The 26,694-nt window shown below is 46.8% G+C and overlaps 1 protein-coding gene across 4 annotated transcripts in view; it reads right to left on the bottom strand.

The window, feature by feature from the left end:
• The window catches only part of GSG1L (GSG1 like), a 55,104-nt gene extending 28,619 nt beyond the window's left edge, over positions 1 to 26,485 (bottom strand). For all 4 annotated transcript variants that reach the window (XR_010723246.1, XM_066198258.1, XM_066198260.1 and 1 more), the window contains exons 1-2: positions 25,879 to 26,485; positions 9,699 to 9,746 (exon numbers count right to left, since the gene is read on the bottom strand). Coding sequence is in view for 3 of the 4 variants with exons in the window: in XM_066198258.1 (XP_066054355.1) it covers positions 9,699 to 9,746; positions 25,879 to 26,179 (349 nt within the window). In the remaining variant the exon portion in view is untranslated. The remainder of the gene's footprint in view (positions 1 to 9,698; positions 9,747 to 25,878) is intronic.
• Positions 26,486 to 26,694: the final 209 nt, after the last annotated feature.

Raw genomic sequence — 26,694 nt, 5'->3', positions numbered from 1 at the left:
CTTTGCAATTTGGATTGAAACACAAAGAACTTTGATAACATCTGAATGGGATTATGTGCAGGATGATAAAGAAACATTTGCTGCTGTTTTTGGAATGCCAAAGTTCCATAATTTCAATTACTGTTGAGTTTTTGAGATTATTGCGGCCAACAAACCAGTTCTGGAGAGTTTAAATCACATCTAAACCTCCTACCACCTACAGTCACATGCAGCCATGGAGTTTGATGCATACTTGTCAAAACAGGAAAGTTGGGGTTTGGTGCCAGCTCACTATGCCAACGGGATCTGATGCCAGATTTTGAGGTCCTGTCTCCAGATGAAATAATGAAATCCTCTTCTGGATGCTCCTTCAGGCTGGTCAGGCCATGGAAATGACTGCCAAAGATCCAGTGTTGGTGCATGTTCTCAAGGAAACACTGAAGAGGTGCCCAACAGGGGAATTGCTGGGCGAGTTCAAAGCATTTTGAATCCATAAACATGAGCCGTTTGGTCTTAGAGGATCTCTGCAGGGAAAATCATATTGCTATTCCTGAAGGATGTTGCTGAGTCATGTTAACCATGTCATACCCAGCAAAGGCAGGGATTGTGTGCCTGGAAATGTCTGTCATGCATTTTGAAGCGTGGCTTGCAAATCAGCCAGCATAACGAAACCCATAAATGAATGTATGACCTGCCATGCTGTGTGACACTGCCTGCTGAAAGCCCAGCCTTCCTGAGCAGCGCCCAAGAAGAAATGGTCTGGATTCTGTATTGATTTCTGAGGGCCCTTTAAGACAGAAAATTAGCTTCCCAATTGGGGCAAGCTCGTATTCAAAATGCCTCAGTGGGAATTCATCCTCCTTAGGAGCACCCACGATCTCAGCCTCTGCTCCCTGTGGATCTGTGGCTGTTGCATCCCAGCCCTTCCCAGAGCAGAGCTGCCCTCCTGGGCTCAGCGGGCTGACCAAAGCAGCCTCACCTGAGCTGTCACCCTCTGCCATGCTGTCCCTGAGCAAGTGACCAGGCTGGAAAAAGCTGCAGGCAGCCAGAGAGCTCTGGGAGAGGTTTGGAGTTCCTCATCACTCAGTGTCACATGTCTGCCCTGACAGCCAGGGTCTCTCTGAGCTACAGTGAGACAGCAGCTCCAGTTACTCCTCTGCCAGTTCAACCCTGAGCTGCCTGAGAAAGTCTGATGCAGGCAAGTAGAAGCTTTGGGGGGTTTTCTGCATCACAGTTCATCATATGACAAAACCCCCTTCTATCTGCTCAAAGCAGTGGAGCTGAGCAATGTGTGCTCCTAAATAACCACTGAGATCCTCGTGCCTGACTGAGATGACATCAAGAGCGTGGCACTTGAAGGACAAGCCAGTGCTGCATTGTTGAGCAGCTGAGGAGACATCAGTGTCCACGCAATGGAGAGTGTGGAACCATTTCACCTCCCCACTGGCAGCTGCTAACCCAGACCCTGCTGCTGCTGCCTGGGGGAGAAGGTGCTCCTCTCAGCCTGTGGTTCCCAGTCATTGTCCCCAAGATCCCTGAACTGCCACGAAACACAGGGAAACAAGAGGCTGTGAGATGTCAACCAGACAGATGTCACCCCATGTGGGAAGAAAAGAACCATGCCTGAGGGCCAGCCCTGGCTCTGGGTGCTGTGAACTTGCACAGAGGAAACCCTGCAGGTGTCATCTCTTCTTCGTGCAAAAGCATTTTGTTCTCCTCCTTGCTCTCCATTCACACTGTGGCAGCCAGGGAGATGGGGGAGTTCACAGAATTCACAGAATTCACAGAATGATTAGGTTGGAAGTGACCTTCAAAATCATCGAGTCCAACCCAGCCCTAACACCTCAACTAAATCATGGCACCCAGTGCCACATCCAGTCTTTGTTTAAACACATCCAGGGATGGTGACTCCACCACCTCCCCGGGCAGATCATTCCAGTACTTTATCACCCTTTCTGTAAAAATCTTTTTCCTAATATCCAACCTAAACTTCCCTTGGCACAGCTTGAGGCTGTCTCCTCTCGTTCTGTCAGTTGCTGCCCGGAGAAAGAGACCAACCCCACCTGAGCACAGCCACCTTTCAGGGAGTTGTAGAGTGATAAGGTCACCTCTGAGTCTCCTTTTCTCCAGGCTGAACAACCCCAGCTTGTTACCCTTGCTCATGTTAGCAGCAACACAAAGTTCTGCTCATGTGTGGTCTGTTTTTGCTGTCCTTGTGCTTCTGGACTCATTGCTCTGCTTTTCCAGACTTAGTGACTTTGTTAGAACTGACACCTGGATCTTGCTTAAATCTCTCTCTTCTTCAAGAGAGAAGAGAGGAAAAAATGGGGCAAATGGGCACACACTGAGCAATGCTGTGCACATTGTTTTGGAAGAGCAGTAAGGCCAGCTTCACAGGAATCTCACTCTCTCTTCCAGTGCCATTCGGATGGGTTTAGTCATCTGCTCTCCTCTGCCACTCCAATACTGGGAATCACAAGCCAGATACACTGGAGTGATCAATACAAAATGGTGAAAAGAATAAACCCTGAGCATGTTGTTGTGGCTGGCACTGGGACGGAGCGCTGCTGGTTAATGCGTCACAGCAGAGCCGACCATCTGCCCGCTCCTCCCGTGCTGCAGAGAGGCACACCACAGAGCCAGCAGAGACAAGGCAAGCTTCAGGTGACCCTAAATGTCACCTCAGGTACCTAAAGCTGCCTGTTCTGGTCAACCAAATCAGGCAGCAAGGGTAGGCAAATGGCTGGCACCCAGACAAGAGACTGCGCTTTGCAGAACATGGGAAACCAAAGGAGAAATACTTGACACTGCTGAGGGGAGGGAGGAAAAGCCATGTTTTGATTTTGTTTAGCTTCAGCTCTTCATAAGTCTCTTTATTTTGGAAGGTGAGGTGGAGCTGTGACTCATAAAATGATTCTCTTCTATGTGATGATGTGTTTTCTCTGACTTTTGATGGCTCTGGCATCGAGCAGATTGAATCCTGTGCATGATACAGAGCAGACTGTGGGATATCTTTGTATCCATATTCTCTTTTTCCTGGTGTAGTAGTATTATAACGAGTAGAGCAAGAGAGTGGAAAAGATGATGAAAAATACTCTAAAGGAGGACTATCCCATGTACCTTACTAAATATTTTTGGGCTCAATGTTTCTCTTTGAAGGCCACTGGTACAGGGCCTGTGATGTACTTCAACCCTCAGCACTGGGCTGAGAAATGGGTGATGTTCAGACCAGTGCTCCCCACTTCTTTGGCATCCCCAGTGTGAAAAACAAGGCTGTTTCCTCCTTCAGTAATTAGGAATTTAGCTTGAATTCTGCTGGTAAGAATGGTTTCAACTTTGTATGTCTCTAATTGCCTTTTAAAACTAACTTCAGTGATTCATAACAGATGTGCCAGAAAACACAGATAAAATAAAAGTAACACATATTTTTTCCTGCATACTTAATCATAGTTCTCCTATGACAGATGCACAGGTATTTGTGTGGGTATGGATTTACCCTATTGCAGATATATGAACAATAATGCAATAGGAAGTATTCAAGGGGAATATAGAGCCTGTTTTGGAAAGTGTACAGTTCTTTTGGGAGACACAGTTACATTTCTTTTTACTGATGCAGGTCTCTAAGTGCTCCTCTTAGAAAATTGATCCTCTGTTTTTCTTCTTGGGAACATCTACCCGGTACATAAAAAAGGAGGTTTGTTTTTTAACTTGGCTGTTACAAGTCTTGTTTGTCTCTTTTCTAGCCTGAAGTCTGCTTTGCATTGTCCTTCTCATGCAAACAAGTATTTCTCTATTTTTGACCATAAATGTCACTCTTCTCTCTATGTCTTTAAATTCTATTTCCAGTGCTTTGAGCTGGGGCTGGCAGGGGAGGGATGAGAGGTGCTCACAGGGAGCTGCAGGTGGGTACATCATGACTGCTTGTGGTGGCATGGTGACTTTTTTGTTTTGTTCTTTGTTTCCTACGATGATCCTAATATTTCTTTTTCATCTTAATCTCTGCAGAGCAGTGAATTAATGTTTTCATAGAAGTGTCTGTCATCGCTCCAAGAACTCTATCCTGAGGGGAAAAGCTAATTCAGAACCCATCACTATATATGTAAAGGTAGGATGACTCCTCATGTTCCCCACCTCGCATTTATCAGCAGTGATCATTATCTGCCATTTGCGCGCACTCAGTGAAGGGTTTGTGCATGCTTCAGAGGCCTGCAGTATATCCACTGCTTTTCAGCCTTTCAAGCTTCAGTTGTCCTTTTAGCTGAACATTTTAATGTATTTTAATCAGCATTTGCTTTTCTTGGGTTTCCTTCTTCACAACTTCTAAAAACACTTTTATTGCTTCTGAAGGATGCTGAATCTGTTAGTCAGCCATACCAGGGATCTCTTACTAACATTCTGAATCAAATGCAGGGGTAAGTCAAGAATAACAAGCTTCCCACTAATTTCTCCAAACCCATATCCAAATTTTGTCTCTACATCATGCATAGCATTTCTTGGTCTGTGCATGGTGTTTTAGAGTCAGCTCCTGCTGCTTTGTTTTCTGTCCTTACACCTTCTCTGCTATCAAGCTTAACCCTGCTGTCTCTGAAGTTGTCCCAAGGGGTGATCACTAACATAATTCTGCATTTTTTATCTGAACGTGGAATCCATCCACAGAGATTGTGTTGCTCATTAATGACATTACCTTGTTATTCTGATTCAGCTTTAGTACATGACATCTGCTTTGTCTTTCAGGGTAATCAGCATCAAGACGTTATTGTCCCTCTAATTATCTTTCTCCCATCACATTTCTGGTACACCTATTATGTCAGGATCCATTAAAATCAGGCATCTAGTTTTTCTCTTCTCATTAATTGCTGTTCAAATGCTGGTTTAGGAACATGCACAGAACTGGCTTAGCTTTCTCTTTTTCCTGTGCTGTGTTTAGGTGAGACTTGATTTGTTTACTTGCTGTTTGCCATGTGCTACTTTAGCTCTGCCAGCCACTTTTTAGGCAATACAGATTTGTTATTGCTTCATCTCTCCAGGATGCACCATCACAGCCTGTGTGGAGGATGTGCAGGAGGCATCTCCTTCCTCTGCCAGGACAAGTCTCTCATTTAAAAAGTCCCCCATAAGATTTCGGACTGTTCAATGTTCACTAGCCATGAGCATTTTCCTTCTGCTGGATTTTGCCTTGCCTCAACCTCTGTGGTGTCTGAAAAGCCTTGCTTATTTCATGTGTGTGAGTTTATCAATGGGTAGGAAGCAGTGCAATGCAGGCAGCTGCTGAGGGCCTCCTGCCTTGCCATTCCTTGTGGGAATTGTTCCACACAGTCAGGGACTACAGAGCATTGGAATAACCTGGACCAAGCTGGAGCTTGCGCTGGGAATCCTGCCCTGTGTTTGTGCAGCCATCTCTAAGTTTTGATCCAACACTGACATCTGAGCCTGTTCCTGCAGCAGCTTCCCCTCAGGGCTCCTCAGGCCAGAGCCCCTCCTTTCCATGCTGTGGGCACTCCAGGTGCTTGCAAACTCACAGCCTCCACCAGCACCATCCCAGAACCTGTTGGGGGCACCACATTTCCTGCAAAGCCCTGCTCTCCTCCAGAGAAATGCGTCCAGCACAAGTGCTGCTTCCAGCTGATTTCTCTTGCCCAAGGATCTGGGCTGGGCTCACCCTGTGGCTCTCCCTGGGGCTGACAGCTGGCAGCAATGCATTCAGAGAAAGATGCAGGAGCTGGAATCCCCACACAGCCCCAGGCAGGGGGAGGAACACCTATGGATGTGTCCAGCTGTGGTGATATCGGCTCATTGAAGCCATTTATCTGATCTTTTGATCATTTGTTGGGACCATTGTGGTGTCATGGTTTCCAGATGCAATTTTAGGTCTTGGTTTCTTCCTTGGTTTCTTCCTTCTGAATGTATCATCCGTGCCCTCTTGGGATTTCTCTTGGGCACAGATTTGAGGCCGTGGGAAAGGGATGACAGGAGGTGCCATGGGAGGAGTGTGCCAGCCTCAGTGTTGGGACACAACAACAGGGACAGAAGTGTCCCTCACGGAGCAGGTCACCCTTTTCTTCCTCAGGCAGCAAAATATTCAACAGCAACAAAACTTTGATTAAGTTCTGTGGAGAATATCCCAGAAGCAATTGAGAACTGAAATATCAAGTCCAGCCTACTTTGACAGCTCCCTTCCAACTTCTTTTGGAAATATTTGCTGTCTTACTGCTCATGTCTGTAGTGAAAATTAGAGCACTTCGTGGGCCTCAACATCTGCTCTCTGAGAGCCCATTAAAAGTCCTGGCCACTGTAACCAGCTATTTCTCTATCATTTTTATCAATAACAAATGTAAACTCTCATAGGAAAATGGTTTTTTTTCTAGTTAATATCTGCCATCATGAAGCTGATTTTGCTAAGCAGCTTTGGCACTAAGAACCAGCAACAGCTAATAAATTCAATGTTAGGCTTATGAGGTTCTGACAGATTGCTGGCAGCTGCCTTAAATGCAGGAAAAAGCTCTCCTAGTGTGGGTTGGAAATGCTTATTTATACCATACTGTGGGTCTGTTTGCCCCAAATTTTGCTGCCTCCTTTTAGTAGATGTCATTGGTGAGATATATGAAAAGGGTACAATAACTGATCAGAGAGACAGTTTCCAGCTACACTGGAGATCAGCACTGATGCATAAAGATAGGAAGCCCAGCCATAAACTATCAGATTTTTACTGTAGGGATTTTCATTTATGAATGCAAGCTTTGTGGTAAGGATGTGACTAGACCTCATCATGGATGGTTTTATTTACTGTGAGTTTTTGTGATAGATTTTTTTTTCCTATATCAGAAGGTTTTAAATAATCTGCAGGAGTTTAACACCACCTTGCTGTTAATTGGTAATGGACTGAAGCAAAGATGGGCTGTGCAGCTACACCAAGTTTGTTTCTAACATGTCTTAAAAGCGAAAGGTGACGTGCTCAGAAGCAGGCACGGGCTTCAAGAGCCTGTATTCAGCTTAGAACTTGGTCAGACACGGATCCTCTTTGGATCAGGTAAAACCAACTAAAAGGAAAAGTCTGGGAAACCTGAATGCTCAGCTGCATTGAGCTTGTATTGCAGAGACATTTCAGATAAACAACCAATTTTTGGTGGTAAGTGATGCTAAGAATACGTACAGGAAATGAATTAGTTGCAGTCTCATTGTGAAGGTAAGTTTAGCGCCAAATTTCCCAGTTACACGATTGCCTGTGAAACCCACAATGTTGGAACTGAACTCAAATTTCATCCTTTCTCATTGACTTAGACTGACTGGAGCTGAGCAGTTGATAAGCCTCTGACCATTAAAGTCAATGCTGAGAGAGGGGATGAAGAAATTAAAGGAATGGGAAGTTCCTTCTAACTGGAAAAGAGCAGATTAAGTCAAGACATTAAAGAGTTCTTCAGTGAAAGTAAATCAGGCATCAATTTTCTCTTCACATGTGGTGAAGGTAGCTCTGGAGAGTACGAGACTGACAGAGAGAATTCCAGATTAACCATGTTGCAGTGTCCAACTTGATGCACAGTGGTGGAATTTATCCTGGTTATGAGTCTGATGGTCAGCACTTTCCATCTCTGACAAAGCATTCCCCTCTCTTTCTGTCAATATGCCTTACAACTCCATGGAAAGTCTTCTGAAATAGATAGAATTTTCTTCATAATACTACACAGAATGAGCCTTCCTTCCTCAAAAAAGAAAAATAGAATCGTCTAGAAATACGCACTGACATCATGCAGCAACTCTAAAATTCTCCTGGAAAAAAAAAATGCTGACAGCATTTCACACAACCAAAAGAAATCCTAAAAGTAAAGCACTAAATGCTGTTTTGGAAAGTGTGTGGGTGATGCCACCAAGCACCATAATGAAGTTCCACAGGAAGGGGATAAAGCAGAAAACCACACCACTGCCTTCAGAGCAGGCACCTTGTGCTTGCTGTTCTCTGTCTGCTGGAGGGGCCATGCTGTGCCCACAGCCCTGGGGATGGGAAAGGCAGGGAGCTTCCCTGCCCCAGCTGCCCCTTCAGCTCCTCTCACACCCCTAGCATTGTCCATTCTCTCTCCTCTCCTGTGTCCCTCCTTCCGGATGCAGCCCTACTCCCATCCTTGCACAGAACTTCCCAGAACTTTGATGTCCTCGCTGCTGTTCTGGCCCCTGCATTAATAGCACTAAATACCCCACTGTATTACAGAGAAGTGCAGCTTTCAGCTGTGTGCAGCCTGCTCTCTGCCCTGCTCCTGATGACGCCTTAGGATTTTAGCTTCTATATTTTCCATATATTTGTAACCCTGCAATTCTTTAGTGTATGACTCTAAACTCCACACACGGTGTGAGCTGCTGCTTTCCCATTTGGTCAGACACAGCAATTCCTCTCCAGGCCTGGGGACCAAGGACACCTCTCTGCCTCAGGCCCTGAGGGATGGAAACAAAAGTGAGTTGTGGGGGCAGCAAACTTGGGGTAAATGACTTCATTACCTGAAGCTGTAATTGGAAAATTAACCCCCAATATGCAAATGGACCAAACTTATAAAAGTGTGAAAACCCGTGACCCGTGGACCATTTTGGGTGCAACCCCTGGGGGGCTTTGTCTGCCCAAAATGTACCTGAAGGTCCTTCAATAAATATACCTCCTTTTTATTTCCTTTATTTTGTCTGGCTTCTGTTTTTAGGTAGCCTGACGAGGCATCACTGAGTCCTTCTGTAATGTTTTCTAGCACAGAGTTTGTTTTCTGCTGGCTGCTGAGTGTTGAGCTGGTGGTTTCGTGAGAGCCTTTGTGCCCCAAGGTCCCGTTTGTGTGTGTGAGATTTAACTCGGAGCCCATTAGCGACACTAATCCCAGGCTTGTTCTTCCCTTATGTGCATAATTTATTTGGGCTTGCTTACAATGAATTTCACAGAGGCTCTGTGGCTGTTTCTCTCCCTGCAATATCCCCCTGCTTTATTAGCAGTAATTGCCTTTCTTCCCGTTTTCCAGTGGATCAGCAATTCAGGCAAATTAAGGAAAATTGTTCCTTACGCCACTTACTGCTGCTCCACCAAGCCTGTGCCCAAAAGGTTTTGGGATTTTCTAAAGTGATCTGGTAAAATATATGGGGCCTCTAGTCAGCTGGGACCAGAACGGGCTCAGTTCACTTTAACTGAACTCTGTGCATTTTTTTCCCTTATAGATTTTCAAATGTGGGATAAATTCCTTCTGAAAACGAAAGAAATCTCAATAATTAATCAATTAAACTGTGATACCAGGGTGAGGAAAATGGTTGCAACCTGCTTCTGTGCACTTGAATATATAACTTTTGACAAGGCTAAACCAACCAAAGCAGCAACTGGATGATTCCTTCTCCCAAAGAGATATTTGATACTGTGACTGTATTTTTCTGACCATAAATGTCTTCACGGCCTGAGGAGATCACTCAGCATCTCCTTCCTCAGTAGAGGAAGAAGGGGAATGTCTATCTGACAGTATAAATCTTTATTTTTTCTTGAAAAAAGCCATCTGAGTTAAGATCAAATAAATGACAGACCTGCATAAAGTGAGCACACAGCTGTCACAAGGCCTTGGCGCTTGCTCCAGCTGGCTGTGTGTACCGTGGATAGCATGTGGGTCCCCGTGTGCTGTGGGAGCCGTGCCTCCCCTGGCCCTCAGCTACCACAAGACACAACACTGATGCAATCTGTAAAACGGGAAGAAGCCTTGGCTGTGTGCTCTTACCTTTTTCAGAAGCCGGGGCAAGGTCAATGAAACTTCGGCATTTTTCACCTTGAAAAGAAAAGGATTGTTTTAGGAGACGGAAGTTGGTTGGTGTCGCTCTGCCTGGGGTTCCTGCCCTGAGTCCCACCCCAGTCTCTCCGGGAGCTCGGGGCTGTCTCACACTGGGGACAGACATTGCCCTGTGCCTCCACCTGCCCAAACCCCCTGTGCCCAAGGGCTGGGCTTCCCTTGGGATTGCCGCCCTTGAGCAGGAATGTGGGTTATGGGGAGTGAAGGAAATCCTTCTTTGCCCTGCAGGGCCTGTGGTGCTCTTTCCCCAGGGCAGGAGCAGGGCTGGTCTCCATGCAGGGTGACACAAACACCTCGGCAGGTGGCACTGGGAAGGCACGGGACTCTTCCACCCACACTTCTGCCCTCCTCGTCCTCACCATCAGACAGTGCCCGTGCCCCAACCAGTGTGACCAAACTTCCCGGTGCTGGGGGGCACAGAGCTGTCCACAGATAGATGAGACACACATGACTAAGACAAAACCTCAAAGAAGTTAAGCAAATGTATAAATGTTTTAAAAAAAATGTTTAAAAAGCAGGCAAATGCCTTGCTCTGAGCATCATAGCCTGTGCCACTCCCTGTGCTCCACGGTAAATTAAACTCTTTCTGTTTAGCACCCCACCTTTGGCCTTGCAGGAATTCTTGACAAGTTTCTGAACAGGAAATGTATCTTAGGGTGGATGCTTCGACCTTTCTTTTTACTTCTTCAGGTAATCAAAGATGATAAAATAATTCCTCTGCCCAGGGTGCATCCTTCCAGCAAGTCTATGTGCTTCTTTTGGTACGATGTGCTCCAAGGTGTGCTGGCACATCTGCCAGAGGTCATGGAATAGAGTCCATTTTGCCCTTTAAGGTTTTAATTGATGCAAAGGCAGTTATAGGACTAGGCTGGTTTTTTTAAATTAGCTTTCTTCATTTTTAATTACAAAGTTCAAAAGACTAATTTAGGAAAGGTGAGCCATTAAAAAAGAATAAACAGTGAAATGCCACAGTGATGGTGAAGTCAGTGTACTTTTTTCCTCATTTGTAATTCAGTATACATAAAAACCAATATAAAGTGTTCATCTTTCTGGTGTCTTTGCTGGCAAGATTGAGATAACGTAATCATTCAAATGATGGCTGTGCTGACATAAGTATCTATTATCATAATGCTATTATTACTACTTTTTATTTACTTTTTGCAGTTTTAAATCTATACTAATTACACTGAGAGGTGATGTGTATGTAGCCCGTAGTCTCTGTATAAATAATTATAAAAGAAAGGGTTCACTTGACATTGAAATGCACATTTTGCTATGTCCAGGGGAAAGATTTCTACTCTGTGAATCCAGAGGACAGCCAAGAAAAGGAAGTGACACTTGGCTTATCAAAATTACCATCTCTGTTCCCAAAGGGGTGGGCAGGGCAGGCTGTATCTGAGCAGGAGTGTCAGGTGAGTGAGTCAGTCAGTTTTGGGGCAGACAGATGGAAAGGTAACGGATGGATCACAGAAATCACCAGCCCTGCACATTTCCTGTGCAGAGCAGGGCTGTGACCTTTCCCTCCTAAATTCTGGAATGCTTCAAGGATGGTGATACCCATCCCTCAGTGACTCAAAGATGGAGTTTCTTCCCACTCTGGTCCACTTCTGGAGAAGTGTTTCCTTATACCCAATCTGAACTTCTGTGGCTGCTCTGGCATCAAGGTAGTTATCCTTTCTCTGTCTGTAGGGACACAAACAAGCCCAGCTCCCCCAGGTCCTTTACTTTAGGTTCCTGACCAAGAAAGCCAGATAAATAAGTGGAGTATAAAAGATACTAAGGTGTAAGTAGAAAACATTCTGCTCCAGAGCCTCTGGGTTTTAGGGCATGAGGTTTTTCAGGAATTTTATTGACATAAAATCAAGGGACCATAGGGAGAGTGACCTCTAGATTTGGACTTGATATAAGTAGATTAAGCAGGATTTTTCATTCTAGCTGCATGGATCTGTGGCTTGGGTCTGGTGGGGTTTTTTTGGTGTTTTTTTTTTTTTTTTTTTCCTTTGGTCAGATGTAAGTTATTACTTTTATCACAGTTTTATCTGAACCTGACTTCAAGCTGTCTCTCACTCATCATCCCTCCCTTGTGTTACAGTGAGTCCAAAGCCATATTACTGGAAACCTTTAACAAATACCTGACTCTCTGGAATGTTATCCCAAGAGAGGCAAAGGGGAACGGCCTTTGCTCCTAGAAAAACTGCACAGGCTGCTCTGAGAGCTGGTGGTGCCCTTCAGACAGAGGGACAGAATTTCTCTGAGCTACCAGAGTGTTTGACTGGAGGTGCCTCATCTGCAGGACAGAGGAGAGGGTGGTCACAGGCTGTTGGGAGGAATGTGCATCCTCTTCCTCCCTCAAATTTAGCTTGCCCAGAACACCATCTCTCCCTGTGGTGAGGCCTCCAGTTTAAACAACAAGGACAGAAAGTGCTGGAGTATCCAGAAAATGTCCTTTAGGAGTCATAGCAAAAAGAATGACTGGGGACAGAGAAAAGCCTGGATGTCCCCTCACTGTCGGTGGCTGATTGTGCCTGGCTTGCTACTGAAGGTCGTGGTAGGAACCGCACAAGCAGTTCCTGACCCTTCCCTTTGTTGTTCCCGCTGCTGGAGCACTGGAAAACCCTCTTGCATTTTCAGTGGTAACCACTGGTGGTATTTATAAAGCACAGCCACACTTGCACATGCAGACATGCATCTCGTTGAGAACTGAAGATGTCAGCAGTGCTTTCACTGTTCCTCTTAGGATTTATTCTAAGTTATTTTTGGGTATCTTGTATAACTGATCTCTTAAGCCCTCTTAAGTTTAATTTTAGACTTGGCAGAGTTTATCCTGCTGTGCTGTCCTTTTCCAGATGCATCTTCTCCCCCTAACCAAGTTCCTGGAGAGTCTTTAGAGAATACAGAAAAAATTGTTCAGAGAAGCAAAAAGAAGAGTCTCTGGGATTCATCCCCTGAGAGTCCTGCCTTCACTTGTTTGTGGCTGTGCTCCTGACAGAGAAGAAAGCCGAGGAGTGATCTCTCCTGCACCTCACTCAAGCAGAAGGAAGAGATGGGACCTAGCTGGAATTCTCTGTACTTCCACACAGGAGCAGTGGCTGTGAGCAGAGCATGTGAGGCTCTGTGGAGCTCAGGAGTGACAGGGAGCTGCTGGAGGCTGAGGAGAGAGGGCTGACCAACACCTAAGCAGCCATAAGCAAAGCTCTTGGCACCGGCTTCTTCTGTGGCTTCCCAAGGGAGAGGCAGAAACAACATCTGTGCAAGTCCTTGCGAACTCACTCCCTCCCAATCACACTGAGCCTGCATGGGCTCAGCTGTGCCTCTGCTGGGCTTCCCAAGGAGGGGACGTGGGTCACAGGGATCTGCAGGACTGGGAGCTAGCAGGAGTCCAAAATTTATCCGTGGCTAATTAATCCTAATTAATTAATCTAATTCTGTATATGTGCATGTCTATGAGTATTTGTAACTTGCTGGGGAACTTCAAACTGGAGCAGGCAGAGTGGGAGGAGACACATCTGGGAAGAGTGAGCTGGTGGGTGGAGAAGAGACTTGAGGTCGTGTGGGTAATGGATGTCGAGCCCGTGAAAATATTTGAGGGACCACCAGCGTGATGTCCCCATGCATCTGCAGCGGGAACAGGTGGAGGTGTTTCAGCTGGATCTGCAGACCTGGACAGGCAGAGGGGGAAGAGGAGCGAGTTTGGTGCTGGGGGTGATAGTTCTGTGGGTGCTGATGAAGGCACAGCTCTCTCCAGGGGTCTGTGTGGTCAGAGATATCTGTGTCAGGCTTGCACACCTCTGTGTGTGTTCGAACACTTTCCCAGCCCAGATGGGAAGGGACCACCAGCAAACAGATGAAGGGGAAAAGGAATTCCCTGGGCCGTAAAGTCTCCAGGCTCAGCTTCCTGGGATAATGCTCAGCATGCTCTCAGACAAGCTCTCTGAGAATTCTCCCATCCTGTGGCTCTGCAGCTGAGGGAGATGCCTCAGCTCTGCAGGGCAAATTCTTTCCTACAAAGTGGAGGAGTGGGGCTGCTCCATTACCTGCTCTACTGAAGGATTGTTGGAAAAATCCTTTTTCTGACCCAGAGACAAGGCTCCTGAGAGGCGTTTGAAAGACTTTCATTCTATTTTCAGTCTCACGTGAAGGGTGAGATGGTACAGATTCACGCCATCACAATCAGAAGCCAAGCTATTTCCTAATTATAATACATTGTAAGTGTTTTTTGGCCTATCAGCTTTTGCCACACAATTCTGCTAATGCTTCTAAACCAGTCATCTATTAAAATACTTCACGTGTGTCCTGCTACAATACATCTTTCATAGTTCTATTTCTCCAAACTATCCAGTTGATTTGCAGGGTCATCCTTTGAAACTTGTTTCCGGTTCAATTTCTCTCTCAGCAATGTCTGTCCTATTCCATGACCTTTCTAAGTCAGCACACTTTATCTCAAGGCTTACATACAGATGCAGAAGACTATGTGAGCCTTCTGTCAGGCTTTGAGGATTCTCTACAAATCCATTCCCCACAGCGGGTCAGTGTCACACATGCTTTGGGCAGCTGGGACTGTGCTGGGGGCAAATCCTCACACCTTCCCAAAGCAGAGTTCAGAGTTCAGCACCTCTCCAGCCTAAGCAGAATATGAGAGCCCAAGTTCCTCCAAGTTCAATCCTGCCAGAAAATTGAGGCAAACGTGTTCCAAAGAACCATCAGGTCCCACGGTTTGCTGCTTCAGGGCCCTGGGCTGCCTGCCCTGCCCTGCCCTGCCCTGCCCTGCCCTGCCCTGCCCTGCCTTGCCCTGCCCTGCCCTGCCCTGCCCATCTTGTGGACACATCACACACACCTGGCTGTGGCTTCCAGCGTGGGATTCCTCCCTGAGCCCATGGAGTTAGAGAGCTGCACAGGGCTGCTGAAAGGCAGGCCTAGGGGCACATGAATTGGGGCTGAACCCCAGCCCACAGATGTTCATCCAAGCCCTGTGTGCCCTCTGCCTTTAAGCCTTTGGGAGACCCACATTCTACTTCTTCTTCCACCTAAAAGGTTTGCTCCTGTTCTCAGGACCTCACAAAGGCAAAGAACCTGGTTTAGACTGGAAATGAGGAAGAGGGCAGAAAAAACATCAAAAAGTGCTTCAGCTTCAAGATAATCTTCTGTTTCTAACGTGGCTGTTGTCATAGCAAAGGGCAGAATTTGATGTTCTGGGTCCTACTTATTGGTCCTGCATTCCCGAGTTCCCTCCTCTCTGAGCCAGGGGCAAATGCCTGATTAATAATGAGAGCAGCAAAACAAAAACAACCCTGAAAAATCCTACTTTATATGTCTTCCAATAACACAGTTTGAAAATATTCAAGTTAAATAAATTGACTTAAAAGAAATCTGGTAGTTCTGGCTGAACTCTGTTATAACTCTGCTTTTCATCTCACAAAAAAAAAAAAAAGAAGAAAGAAAAGCTGTCTGTATCTACTTACTCTGCATAAAATTTGACGAGTTCAAAAGTGCAGTTATGATGGAAATTTAAATGATTACATTTCTTTTAAACAACATTCCCTTTTAGTAACACCCTGGCTCCCAGCCTACGACAGACAAGGTCCCCTTTTTTTCCCACTAGGTCCTAACACATCTTTATCTCTCCAATTATATCTGGAGTCATGTGATTCTGATGAGATCCCACATCATCTACTGAGAGTAAAATCACTATTTTTCTAAAAAAAGATATAACCCTCAAGGGATCCCAGCCTAGACAAGGCTGAGGACTCCAACACAACTTTAGTGAAAAAAAAGTACTACATGAGGGAAAATACAGGTTAATGGGCTCACTCAAACTGAGTTGTAGCGGGTTAATTACCAACTGAAATATTCAAACTTTGATTAAAGTAATCTCAGAACACTTAATTGACTTTTTTTCCCCTAATGAAAAATAGAGTGTTAATCTGTAAAATCAACATTTTCCAGTTGACCCTGTTGATTTTGCCGGAGCAATATTTTCTTCTGGAAAACAAACAAGCTCACACAGAATTGCACAGAAATGTATCTTGAACTATGCAGATAATTATTTTCTCTTCCTCTGACAGCTGCCATTCATTGCTGCTGCCCATCAACATTTCTGCCGCCTCTGAATATCTCGAGGATTTTCCCAATTTCTCAGTGATTCCTCACGGCCTGTATCGCCTTTGGGATTGCTTTTACACCTGAATTCTCCTTCAGAAAACCCAATCCCTTCCAACTTCCTACGTCTCAAAGTGGAAAAAATGTCAAGGTTCCCAATTTCCATATCAGACGTGTGCTTCTCCTCCGTTTGCACATTTCCTAAGGAATGTTGCTGATTTTATCCCAGAGCTCCCATTCCCATGGTGGGGTTCCCTCTTGGATGGTTGGAGCAGGGAAGGGCAGTGCAGGGCAGGGAGTGTGGGCAGGGCTGAGAATGCTGCTGGTGCTGCCTGGGACTATGCCATGGCAACTGCTTGTTCCAGGCTGCAACTCTCCCTGATGTGAAAAATCTTCCCCAGCATCTCAAAGCAAACATCTCCACGGGCTGCTCTCAAATCATGGCTAATTGAAACCCAGCCAAGTTGCAATATTCAGCTGATTATCTTGGTGAGACCTGGAGGATGTGTACACACATCCATCACTTGGAGAGCTGGAAAAGAGTTCAGGTTTCCAAGTGATTGTGAGAATCGGGGGAACAGCAGTGCTGAGAGAGGTTTTCAATGATTTTGGTGTCAAATTAGAGCTGACTTCATTAAATCAAGGACCTCTGAGTTGCTTTAAGTGTTTGAAGCTGTAGAACAGGAAGGGGAAGGTTTCACCTGCTCATTCCAGAGGTGACGCACTGTGCTGACCCTCAGCCAATGTAAATATGCCAAATTAAATTAGATATTGGCAATCCAGGATCCCTGAGACACCCAGAAAGCTGTGAAAGACAAAACCCAACGCTCTTTACAGAGGATATAGCTGCTGTATGTCCCTCACCATATGAAGTCTTGCCTTCTCCTGCCCTCCTGTGCCTGCCCTGGCTGCTCTTTGGGCTGAGGTGTCCTATTTTTCCAGGCAGGAATCCCTGGCTTGGGGTATGGAAACGGGTAACTTTAACCTTTTCTCCATGACATTTAAAAGTAGTGAACTGCACCACACTGGAAATAAGTATCTAGTTTTTGAAATCAAGTGCAAAAAGTTGTGCTTGCATTTCCTCTTGTGAACCCTATTCCCAAGCACGTACCCAATAACTTTGAAACAAATTCTTATTAGAATTTGTTTCAAAAAAGCCAATTCTTTTTCGTTTTTTGTCTGCCCAGGTGATGCACAGTGAAATCAGGCTGTATCGTGTGGGTTTTTTTTTTGGTCTCTCCAAACCTAGTGAGTCTAAGCATGGTGGAATGTCTCTCCCTCTCAACTGATTTTCCACCTTGTAAGCGTGGTTTGAGTCCTTTTGGTAGCCAAATGGAAGGTGGAACACAGGAAAGTGGATTTTGTTTGCCTGTGACTATTCTACCATGTCACAAGCCATGTCATTCCACAGTAATTACATCTGCTTCTTATTACTCATTGACTTTTGTATTCTTTTCTAAGCTAGATCAGCAAAGACTGATACTGCCTTTTGGTTTAGCAACAAGAACACTGATGTTACACAAATTTGTGACTAGCAGAGGCTCCAGGAAAAAGCAGCCCCATTCCCTCCTATCCTAGTTTCTGCAGGGATAGAGTGAATTTTGTTCCTAAAGCAGGTCCAGGGCTGTGTGTTGGGTTTAGGATGAGAATAATGCTGATAACATTGAGGCAGTTTGGTTGTTGCTGAGCAGGGCTTGCCCAAATCAAGGACTTTGCAGTGTCTCATGCTCTGTCCCTGAGAAGGTGCACAAAAACCAGGAGGGAGCATGGCCAGGACAGCTGACCCCAGCAGGCCAGGGGGATATTCCTGACCACAGAATGTGATGCTCGGTGTGTAAATTGGGGAGAGTTTGCTGGGAGCTGCCAGTCACTGCTTTGGGATGGGCTGGGCAGCAGTGAGGAGCTGCACTGTGCAACAGTTTGGGGGTGTTAGTCTTCTCTCTCCCCTCTTCTCTATTTTTATTGCTTCTTGTTGTTGTATTTTATTTTATTGCAGTTGTTAACCTGTTCTTACCTCAACCCACTGGTGTTACCTTTCTCTGACTCTCCTCCCCAGCCCACTGGGGCAGGAGTGAGTGAGGGGCTGAGCAGTATTTAATTATCAGTTGTTAAACCACAACAACCTGCACGTCCCAATTTTGAGATCTGCCAGTCAGCCAGTTCTCCTTACTCCACATCAGGGAAGTTTTAACATCAGGATTGAGTCTGGTGTAATTTAAAACCCACAGGGATACCACAGTGATTGATCTTCTGTCCCTTCTGTATTTCCTCAGCCCTGAATGCATCTGTTCATATTTTGCGCTGACACTGGGGTAAGGCATCTCAGTTCCCTTTGAAATCTGGGACCTGTGTGTTAATCTTCCAGCACTTTGAAGTTTATCCCATTTATGAGGAACTACCAGAACTCTTCAGATGTTTCCTTTCAGGCTGCTGGGTTAAATGGCTGAGAACAGACACATCCAAACACTGGTGAGGAAGAGTAACATATCTAATAAGGAGTAGTTAGCTGCCTGGTCCCTTACTTTGCTCTGTTATGAGGCTCAGCCTGCAGGGACTTTATGTCCATGTTTTATGGATGATAGATGTTCACACAGTTAGTCTGCCCAGCAGGATCAGGAGGACCTAAACTCTGAAACTCCCAGAGCACCGCAGACACAAAATATCCCCAACATGCTATAAAAACCTGAATGTCTGCAATAAAGCAATCACCACCACAGAAATCACAGCTATCATGTACCACAGGAAAGGAGCAAGAGTCCTCGTGAGGAACACGAATAAATCTGTAAATTCCTACGGCCAGACCTATCTCATCCTGAAAGCAAAATACCAGGGATTTGTTAGGAGGAGTTCACAAGTGCTTTTCTGCAGTGGATCCTTCCCATGCTGTAAAGGAAGGCATAAAATTATTACTCTCCCTGTTATCTAGCCTGAGGGAGATTTCCCTTCTGATCCCAAATTAGATCATCAGTTTAATGTTCAGTGCATGAGCAGCCATACCAATTAGATCCTGAGCAGCTGTAATAATGTCAGCAGCGGCAGAGCAGCCTCCTCACACACTGCCTCCACCTGGAGCCAATTTCTGCTGCTTCAGATTAGGGAAGGCATTAAAACCTCCAGAAAACGTGATGGGCCCTCAGTCAGCAGCTATTTTTTTCCTTGGCTCCCACTGGTGCCCAGCAGCCACCCCGCAGCAGGGATGTCCCATGTGAGCCAGGGAGGCAAGAGGGCTCTCCCAGCCCTCCTGAGAACACCAACACATCAGCTGTGCAGGAGTCACGCCAAGCTTCCTCAGGCCAGAAATGTTCCTCTTCTCTCCTGCAGTTCTTCCTGGGACTTTGGAAGGCTCCATTTCAGCCCATGGGTTTCCTTTGCTCACACTGCCCTCTGTGGAGGTGAGGTCCAGGCACACTCTGCAGGAATCTGTCCTTGGATTGCCACTTTCCCCCCTCAGTTATGAGTTACTAAGCTCATATTATTTTCTTTATCCACACGTGTGTAAGGTATCACTGCATCCCCTCTAGCTCTTCAGTCTGCCACACTACAGAACACCAGCTTCCTTTTCTTGAAGGAGATTCTCTTTTCCTTAACAACCTCGGAAACCCCACTCTGCACCTATTTCACCTTCCCCTTTTTCTTAGCATAGCTATGCACCTGTGGCATTTACAAAACACACTGGTGTTGCCCGTGGTGCTGTTTTTTCCCTGGAATAACCTTTTCCTTACGCCACAGGACTTGGCAGCTCCCAGCCACCCCAGAGACAAATACTGGCCCCCAACTTGATTCTTATCTTCCCCCCGCAGCTGGTACCTACCCGTGACCTCACAGGGCTTTAGGCCCCAGCATCTGGTGCTTTTAACCTTTTTTAAAACATAATGCTGTTCTTACAACCCTATCAGGCCAGCTCACATTTTCAGTTAGGCAGAAAAATCTCTCCTCCGTAATGCCAATATTCCCAGATTTTGTGTGGCGGCGTACGTAAGAGGCACGCTCAAAGCAGGATTATTCTTTTCAAATTAAGATTTCTGTGTTGGGAATTGCAATGTCTTGGACAGATTCTCTTTTGGCCAATGAGGCAAACACGTGATGCCAGGGCTCAGATCCACGGGAGGAGCAGTGTGACCTCCCAAGGAGGGCTCCCTCTCTCCTCTGTAATGAGGATGTCGATCAGTTTGGGCACAGACACCTCTGTTTGCTGATGGCCACGGGCTGGCTGTAGGATTCATCTCACCTTTATTTTTTTAGGCGACACAAAATGTATCCCTAGCTCTTTTATTCCTAGGTAGCTAATCCCAGCAATAACAGAATCTGTCCCAAAACCAAATTTGAGGACAACTACAAGTATCTGGTCTCCATCGGGATAATTCTCCTTTCTGTATTACTTGCCACAGTCTCCTTGTAGCACTGTTCTTTAGTCAGTTTAAAATCTACTTATCCCATTGATAATCAATAAAAGAAAGTAAATCTGAAACACAGGTTGATGCAAAAGGTCTCCCTGCTCCACTGTCTTTGTGTTGTCTCCAGTGACAGATATTTAGGGAAGAACAAAGGGGTGGGCACAGGGTGATTCTGCTCTTGTACTCCCCTTGTCACACCAGTACTGCAGCAGCACTTTGGGGATTGCTCTAAAATCATCCTGTCAGTAACAGGAATGGAGGTTTCCTCTCTGGATCCATGAAATTCCCAGTTTTGGCCTTCTCAACCTTCCCTGGCAGGGGGGTCTGCAGGAAGGAGTCCTTATTTTTGTCTGTTATGCCTTTTTGTTCTGGAGTCATGGAAGCAGTCAATGGTGCGTGTTGTCTGAGCTCTTTGTCACTTGGTCCCCACCAATGCCCTGGGCCTTCTGTCCAGCTGGAGCTCAGGCTCCACTGGAGTTCAGTGCCCCCCAGTGTGGGAGCCTGCCTGCCTCTCTCTCTGTCCTTACCATCCTCCCCACACTCTGCAGCTTTTCTGGGAAGAATTTTCACTGGGACATTCCACCAAATGCTTTTTCGCAAATCCACAGGGACTGGATCTAATCCATTACCCTTGTCTGAGAAGTGATTCATCTTGGTAAAAGATTTACCTTTAATAAACCCCTGCCTTTGATAAAACCTATTTGTTGCCATGCAATGAATGCTTTCTCTGAAAACTGTCCTAAAATTCCTGGGTCAAGTGGCCTGTACAATTTTTTTCCACTTTTCTTTAAATACAGTGATGTACAGATCCTTCCAAACCTGCATTTTCATGTACCAATTATTTCAACATCCTCAGATGGAGATTATCCTGGCCCCCTGGGTTCAGTTCCTCTAGCACTGGAAATTTTATCTTTAATATAGAGCTCTACCTCTTCCATTCCTTTTACCACTCTTTCCTTCCTAACAATTTATAACCAGCAATTTTTACATTCCACTCATGTGAATAAACCTGCCAGGTTTCAGTCATGCCAATTATATTGTATTTCTCATAATCCAGCAAGAATTCCCAAGTCCTCTTGCTTTTAATTATATGCTCACAAGATACTTCTCCCCAGCCCCTCTCTGAGCAGCCACCTGTGGTGAATCACTGTGATGTGTGATTATCACAGAGGGCAGGGGACAAAGGTGTTGCAGAACCGCTCTGCAGCTGGGAAAGGCTATGGCAAGTTCTGGTATTTATGTCACAGATTTACTCATTTCTGCAGGAGAAACCTCTCTCCTTCTCTGGCTGCTCCTCAAGGCACATTCAGTGCCCATACTTCTGGCCCATTTTGACACTGACATCAAATCTAAATTCTACTCTACCATTTCCTCCTTCAGGAATGCTGAGGAAAAGGTGGCATAGAGCACACAAAGGGCTACGGACCCCTTGCCCTCTAAAAAATTCAATCCAAACCCACAAAACAAGCCATCCATACACATGCCCATTCCTGCTCTCCTGTTTTCTTGGGAGCATGGTGAGCATCCTTGTTTATTTAATGGGACAGTACTCTTAAAAGGCAGCTGGGCCTCTGCTCTTCCCCTGTGGCTGTGGATGTTAATTCTGAGCTTATCTATTCACTGGCAACTAAAGCAAAGTCTGAGTTCAGGTTTTTTGTCTATTAACATCAAAGCAAATGCACTATTGAACAAAACTGTCTGAGTTGTTATTGCTTCTGAGTTCTCCAGCTCCCCTATTTGCTTTGATATGCCACCTTGCCTACTTCATGGGTTAATTTCTTCATGGCATGGGTGTTCTGGAGTCATGGAATCCACCAGCTGATTCACCACTGCTGCTGTCAGCGCATCACTTGTGTGGTGCCCTGTGGTGCCCAAGCACAGACCTAGACTGTGTGTGCAACGAGATATACACTCAAAGTCACATTTAAAAAGAAATGAAATGCTGGTGAGCTTGGTTCTGAGACCTCTGGCCTTGGCCAAGGAGTTCACAGCCCACAAGGAGGCCCCAGGGGCAGCCTGGGAGGGCAGAGCAGGGCTCAGGAGCAGCATCACAGAACTTTATCTTCATCCCCTTCTGAGGCTGGGTGCGTTGCTCCTACAGAAGGCACCTCCACCTGTGTGCCATCCAAAGCACTGAACCCACTCTGGAAGGTGGGTAGACTTTCTGGCAGACTGGGATTCAGCACACTTTTGAGTCAGAGATTGTGCTAAATAATTGCAGGACTCCCCCACCAATGAAATCTAAATGCTCCAGTCCCTCTTTTCCCAGAGGGGATTCACAATTACATTTCTCAGGTACTAAATGCTTTTTGAATTCTTGAGCTGTACTAGACATGCTGGATAAAAATAAACTCTAGATTCACAAATTATTTCAGAAATAATCACAGCATTCAATCTCTGTTAGAGCTGTCAGTGGAAACCAGAAGCTGGCACCAAGAGGCAGGCACGCTCCGCTGGGCTCTGCACAAAGTGGATGGCATGCTGCTTGCACCTCAGCCTCTGGAATCTAAATGCACATTGCAGATAAACAGGGCCAAGGAGAAGACACTCAAAATTTTGTTTGCTTGCTGCCTAAATGTCATTTTAAGGTGTGACTGAGTCCCAGCCCCTCCAGCCAACTGGGAGCCCTGGAATCCTGTTCCCTGCAGCATCAACCTGCTGGGAGCTGGTCCTGTTGGCACTACAAGATCTGTTGTGTTGCAGCTGCACCAGTGCAGGGAACAGAAAGTTTTGACAGTGTGGGTGGGGGAGAGAGAAATCAAAAGCCTGGTGGCTGGAGGAAGAATTTGGCTCATAGCTGTGAAAATTTGGAGGCTCTGGGGAGTTTTGGCAGTACCAGGATCACACAGAGAGTTCCTGGCATTCACATGTGCCTGGTGAGATCCAGCACAGAATCACAGAGGACCCTGCGTGGGAAGGGAGCCACAAGGATCATTAAACTCAGGTCCTGGTCCTGCACAGACACCCCAACATCCCACCCTGTGCCTGAGGGTGTTGTGCAGACACTCCTGGAGTTCTGGCAGGCTCAGTGCGGACCAGTAGCCTAGGCAGCCTGTTCCAGTGCCCAAACTCCCTCTAGGGGAGAACCTTTTCCCAAAATCCAACCTAAACCCGCCCCAACACAACTTCAGGCCATTTCCTTGGGTCCTGTCACTGATCACGACAGAAGAGATCAGTGCCTGACCCTCCTCTTCCCCTCATGAAGAAGTTGTAGACTGTGATGAGAGCTCCTCTCATGTTGCTTAAATTCAGACATCGACGGGTCAGGGAGGAATCAGGGATGAGCTGGGAGCTGTGGGAATGGTGCTGCCCATGGGCTCTGGCCATATGTTCTGCTGACAAAGTGTGAGGCTGTGAGTGACTGTGGAAGGGACTTTGCCTGGAGCAAGGCTGCTACTGCAGTCACTTCAGTGTGCTGCTGGTAAAGCTTTAAGAGAGATGCTATTGACAGTGTACAGTGCATTTCAGCTGGGGATTTTGGCTAATTTACTACACCACTATTTAACGGCCTTAACACGACACCCATGACCGTGTGACTTGTGATGCCTGCAGGACTGGGGTCAGCAGGTGTGCTGAGGATGGGGGGATGAGCCTCTGGGGGGGATTCCTCACAGGGGGATTGGAGTGGGAGCTGTCTGTATAAGCACAGCCACTGTGCTCCTGGGCTGGGGCTGGTGTCTCAGTGCCCTGCAGCTCAGATAAAATGATCATCAGTCAGGCTGCAAAAGGCCATGACAACACCCTGACAGTCTGGTATTACAAACCCATCAGTCTGAGCGAAGAGCTGTCGGGTATTTTATGTTGGCACTATTAGGGACAAATTTAGACCCATGTCCATTACATTGTTCCTGTCCTTACCAGGAGAAGATGTGGTAAATCTGAAAGAGGCACCTGTCTGTCTAAGCCACTATAACCCTGTATCTGCCTGGGTTATTTCCAAAGGTTGGTCACTCCTAGTTTGCTAACTGAAGAGTTTCAAGTAAGAGGAAACACTGAGCTGCTGTGGAGGTGTGGGGAGGGAGAAGCAACCCCTTCTCTCCTGCTTTTACCATAACTTTTCAAAGCTGGCTTCCAACTCTCTCCTGAAATCACCCACTACAGCACAGCTTTGTTTACCCGGTACAGAATAGATCACTGTGTTTCTCTTCTCCCACAGATAACTCACTTTTCTGAGTGGGCTAGAGTCACACAGTTACAACTTATCTCACACAAAAATCTGGACTTGGAAAGATTTCAATATCTGCCAGAAATATGGGCATCCTTGATCGTGCCAACCCCAGCTAAGATGCTCAAAAAGCCAGAGAGTCTTAGGCTTCTCACTCAGGCTGCTGTGGCCTAAGCTGATTCCCAAATCAGTAAGACAAACAAGCCTTTTTTTTTTTTTCCTATGTTTTTCTTTCTAACATCAGGAGTGTTGCTTTGGTGCTCTTGTTTTAGCCTGGAGTTGTTGCAGTCCCAAGGCTGGAGTTCATGAACTTTCCTTTTTTTACATTAAACTGAGTTTTAATAAACAACTACTTCTGCAAGTACTCTCCTCAAAAACACCAGGGAGAATATACAACCCCTTGGGATGAAAAAGGCTGTGAGCACTTCCCCAGGTTTGCTCTGTTTAATAGTACATTTTTACAGAGAATTCTATCAATTCTACAAGAATTCTACCTAAACTTCCCATTACCAGAGGGGCTGTTTCCTCAGAGACATAACACAACTCCCCCATCTACTCCTTGGACAATGGCAGGATGGGATGGGAACAGCCCAGTGATGAACAAGTATCCACAAGCCATCATCTCATACCGTGTCACATTGGTAAACTTTGTTTTTCAGTCACATAATCTAGAAAAGAGCTCTTTCAAAAGCAGAGTGTGGTTGTTAGCTCTAGCAGACAGCTCTGGGAGCAGGGGCTGTCAGTTTGCATCTGCTGAGACTCAAATCGGTCCCAGGGCAGCTGCCTGCCATCCACCCTCCAGTGTTTTATTCCTTGGGAAGTGCCAGGCTACAGCAGAGGAAATCAACGCACTGATAAGCTGGAGACATGTCTTTTTGAGTGGTTCCCAGCAAGTAAACGGCTGAGCAGGGAACAGAAATGAGCTTTCCTGTGCCCAGTTGTGCCCTTTAGCCGCATTTCCCTGCTCAATAAACATACACTCCAGGGAGGGCTCGCGGGTGGTCATTTACTTCAGGGAGAGCAGAAAAGAGGCAGGCTGGGCTACAGCTGGTAAAACCCGCGACCTTTGTGCTCTCCCTGCCATCCAGCCCGCCGTGCTGGGGGCGATTGCTGTGGGATGCCAGCAGCTCCTTAAGCCGCTGCCCTGCCGTGCGCTCCGGGGAGCGCTGCCCGCCCGGCGGCCGCAGTGCCCGGCAGGGTGGCCCCGCTGCTGCTCGGGGGCTCAGCTGGCTTGGCTGGACAGCTCAGACCCTGCAGCAGCCGGCAGGTAAACAAGCAAATCCCTGCTCTCGCAGGAAACAGGTTGCTTTTCAACAAAGATCTGTGAGAACCCTGCCTCTCTCCCCGCAGGGCGAATCTGCTCTAAGACGCGGCACAGAACGGCTTTGCCCGTCGCTTATCACACCGAGGCGAACACAAAGCAGCGCAGGCTGGGAGGAAGTTGTTTTATACTTACCAGCAGCATTGATGTTTTCCTCACAGGAGTACCAGATCCCAGTGTGGAAATACCTGAAAAGGAAGCGGTCATCTCCCGTCTCCCAGCTGTAGTGAACCACATTCTGGTTCGTCTCATTTGCAGTCTCATTCCCGCCGTAGTTGAGGCAGTTTGTCTTCTTCTCTTTCCCACAGCTCGGCTTGGGGACCCTCTGTGTGCCCTCACACCAGTGGGTCGTGATAAAAGCTGTTGTAGAGAAGAGGAGAGCCATCAGATTCAGACTCACTGCTAGCAGGGCTCTGCATCTTCGATTTGTCTTCATGGTAAATCCGCCCTCCCTCCCCCTCCTGCTGAGAGAAGAAGTCAAAGGGGTTTGTTTTATTTGGGAGGGGGGGGGTTTCAAAGCCTCTCACGATTCAGAATCCAGTTGTCCAGGCATCAAAACTCTCAGCTTCTTCCAATCTGCTGTCGAAGCGGTGAAGGAGGCTCTGCAGGCAGACTCCCATTCTTCCCCTTCACTCGAAGCCCTGCCTGTGTAGGTTAGAGGAGCAGCTGCCGGCGCGGCAGCGGGGCCGGGCTCTCGCAGCCGCGGAGCTTCAGCGCGCTGAGGGCAGCGGAGCGGCTCTGCCTCCCCAGGAGCACCAGAGGCGAGTGAACATCTGCTCGGGTACCACACATCATCCTCCCGAGGGGCTCCGCAGCCTCCTCCGCTGGGAGACACCTGCAGGCTGCCAGGCTCGCTGTCCCCTGCTGCCGGAGGATGGGCAGGAGCGGCTCAGCGTGCGGCAGAGGAGGCAGGGACAGCTGCCACCCCGCTGCCACCGTCCCCGGCACCGC

The sequence above is a fragment of the Chamaea fasciata genome, unplaced genomic scaffold (assembly GCF_029207755.1).
Source record: "Chamaea fasciata isolate MVZ Bird 193981 ecotype frontalis unplaced genomic scaffold, bChaFas1.0.hap1 SCAF_16, whole genome shotgun sequence".
In the NCBI taxonomy this organism is placed as follows: Eukaryota; Metazoa; Chordata; class Aves; order Passeriformes; family Sylviidae; genus Chamaea; species Chamaea fasciata.
This window is presented reverse-complemented; position numbering and strand designations above follow the sequence as displayed.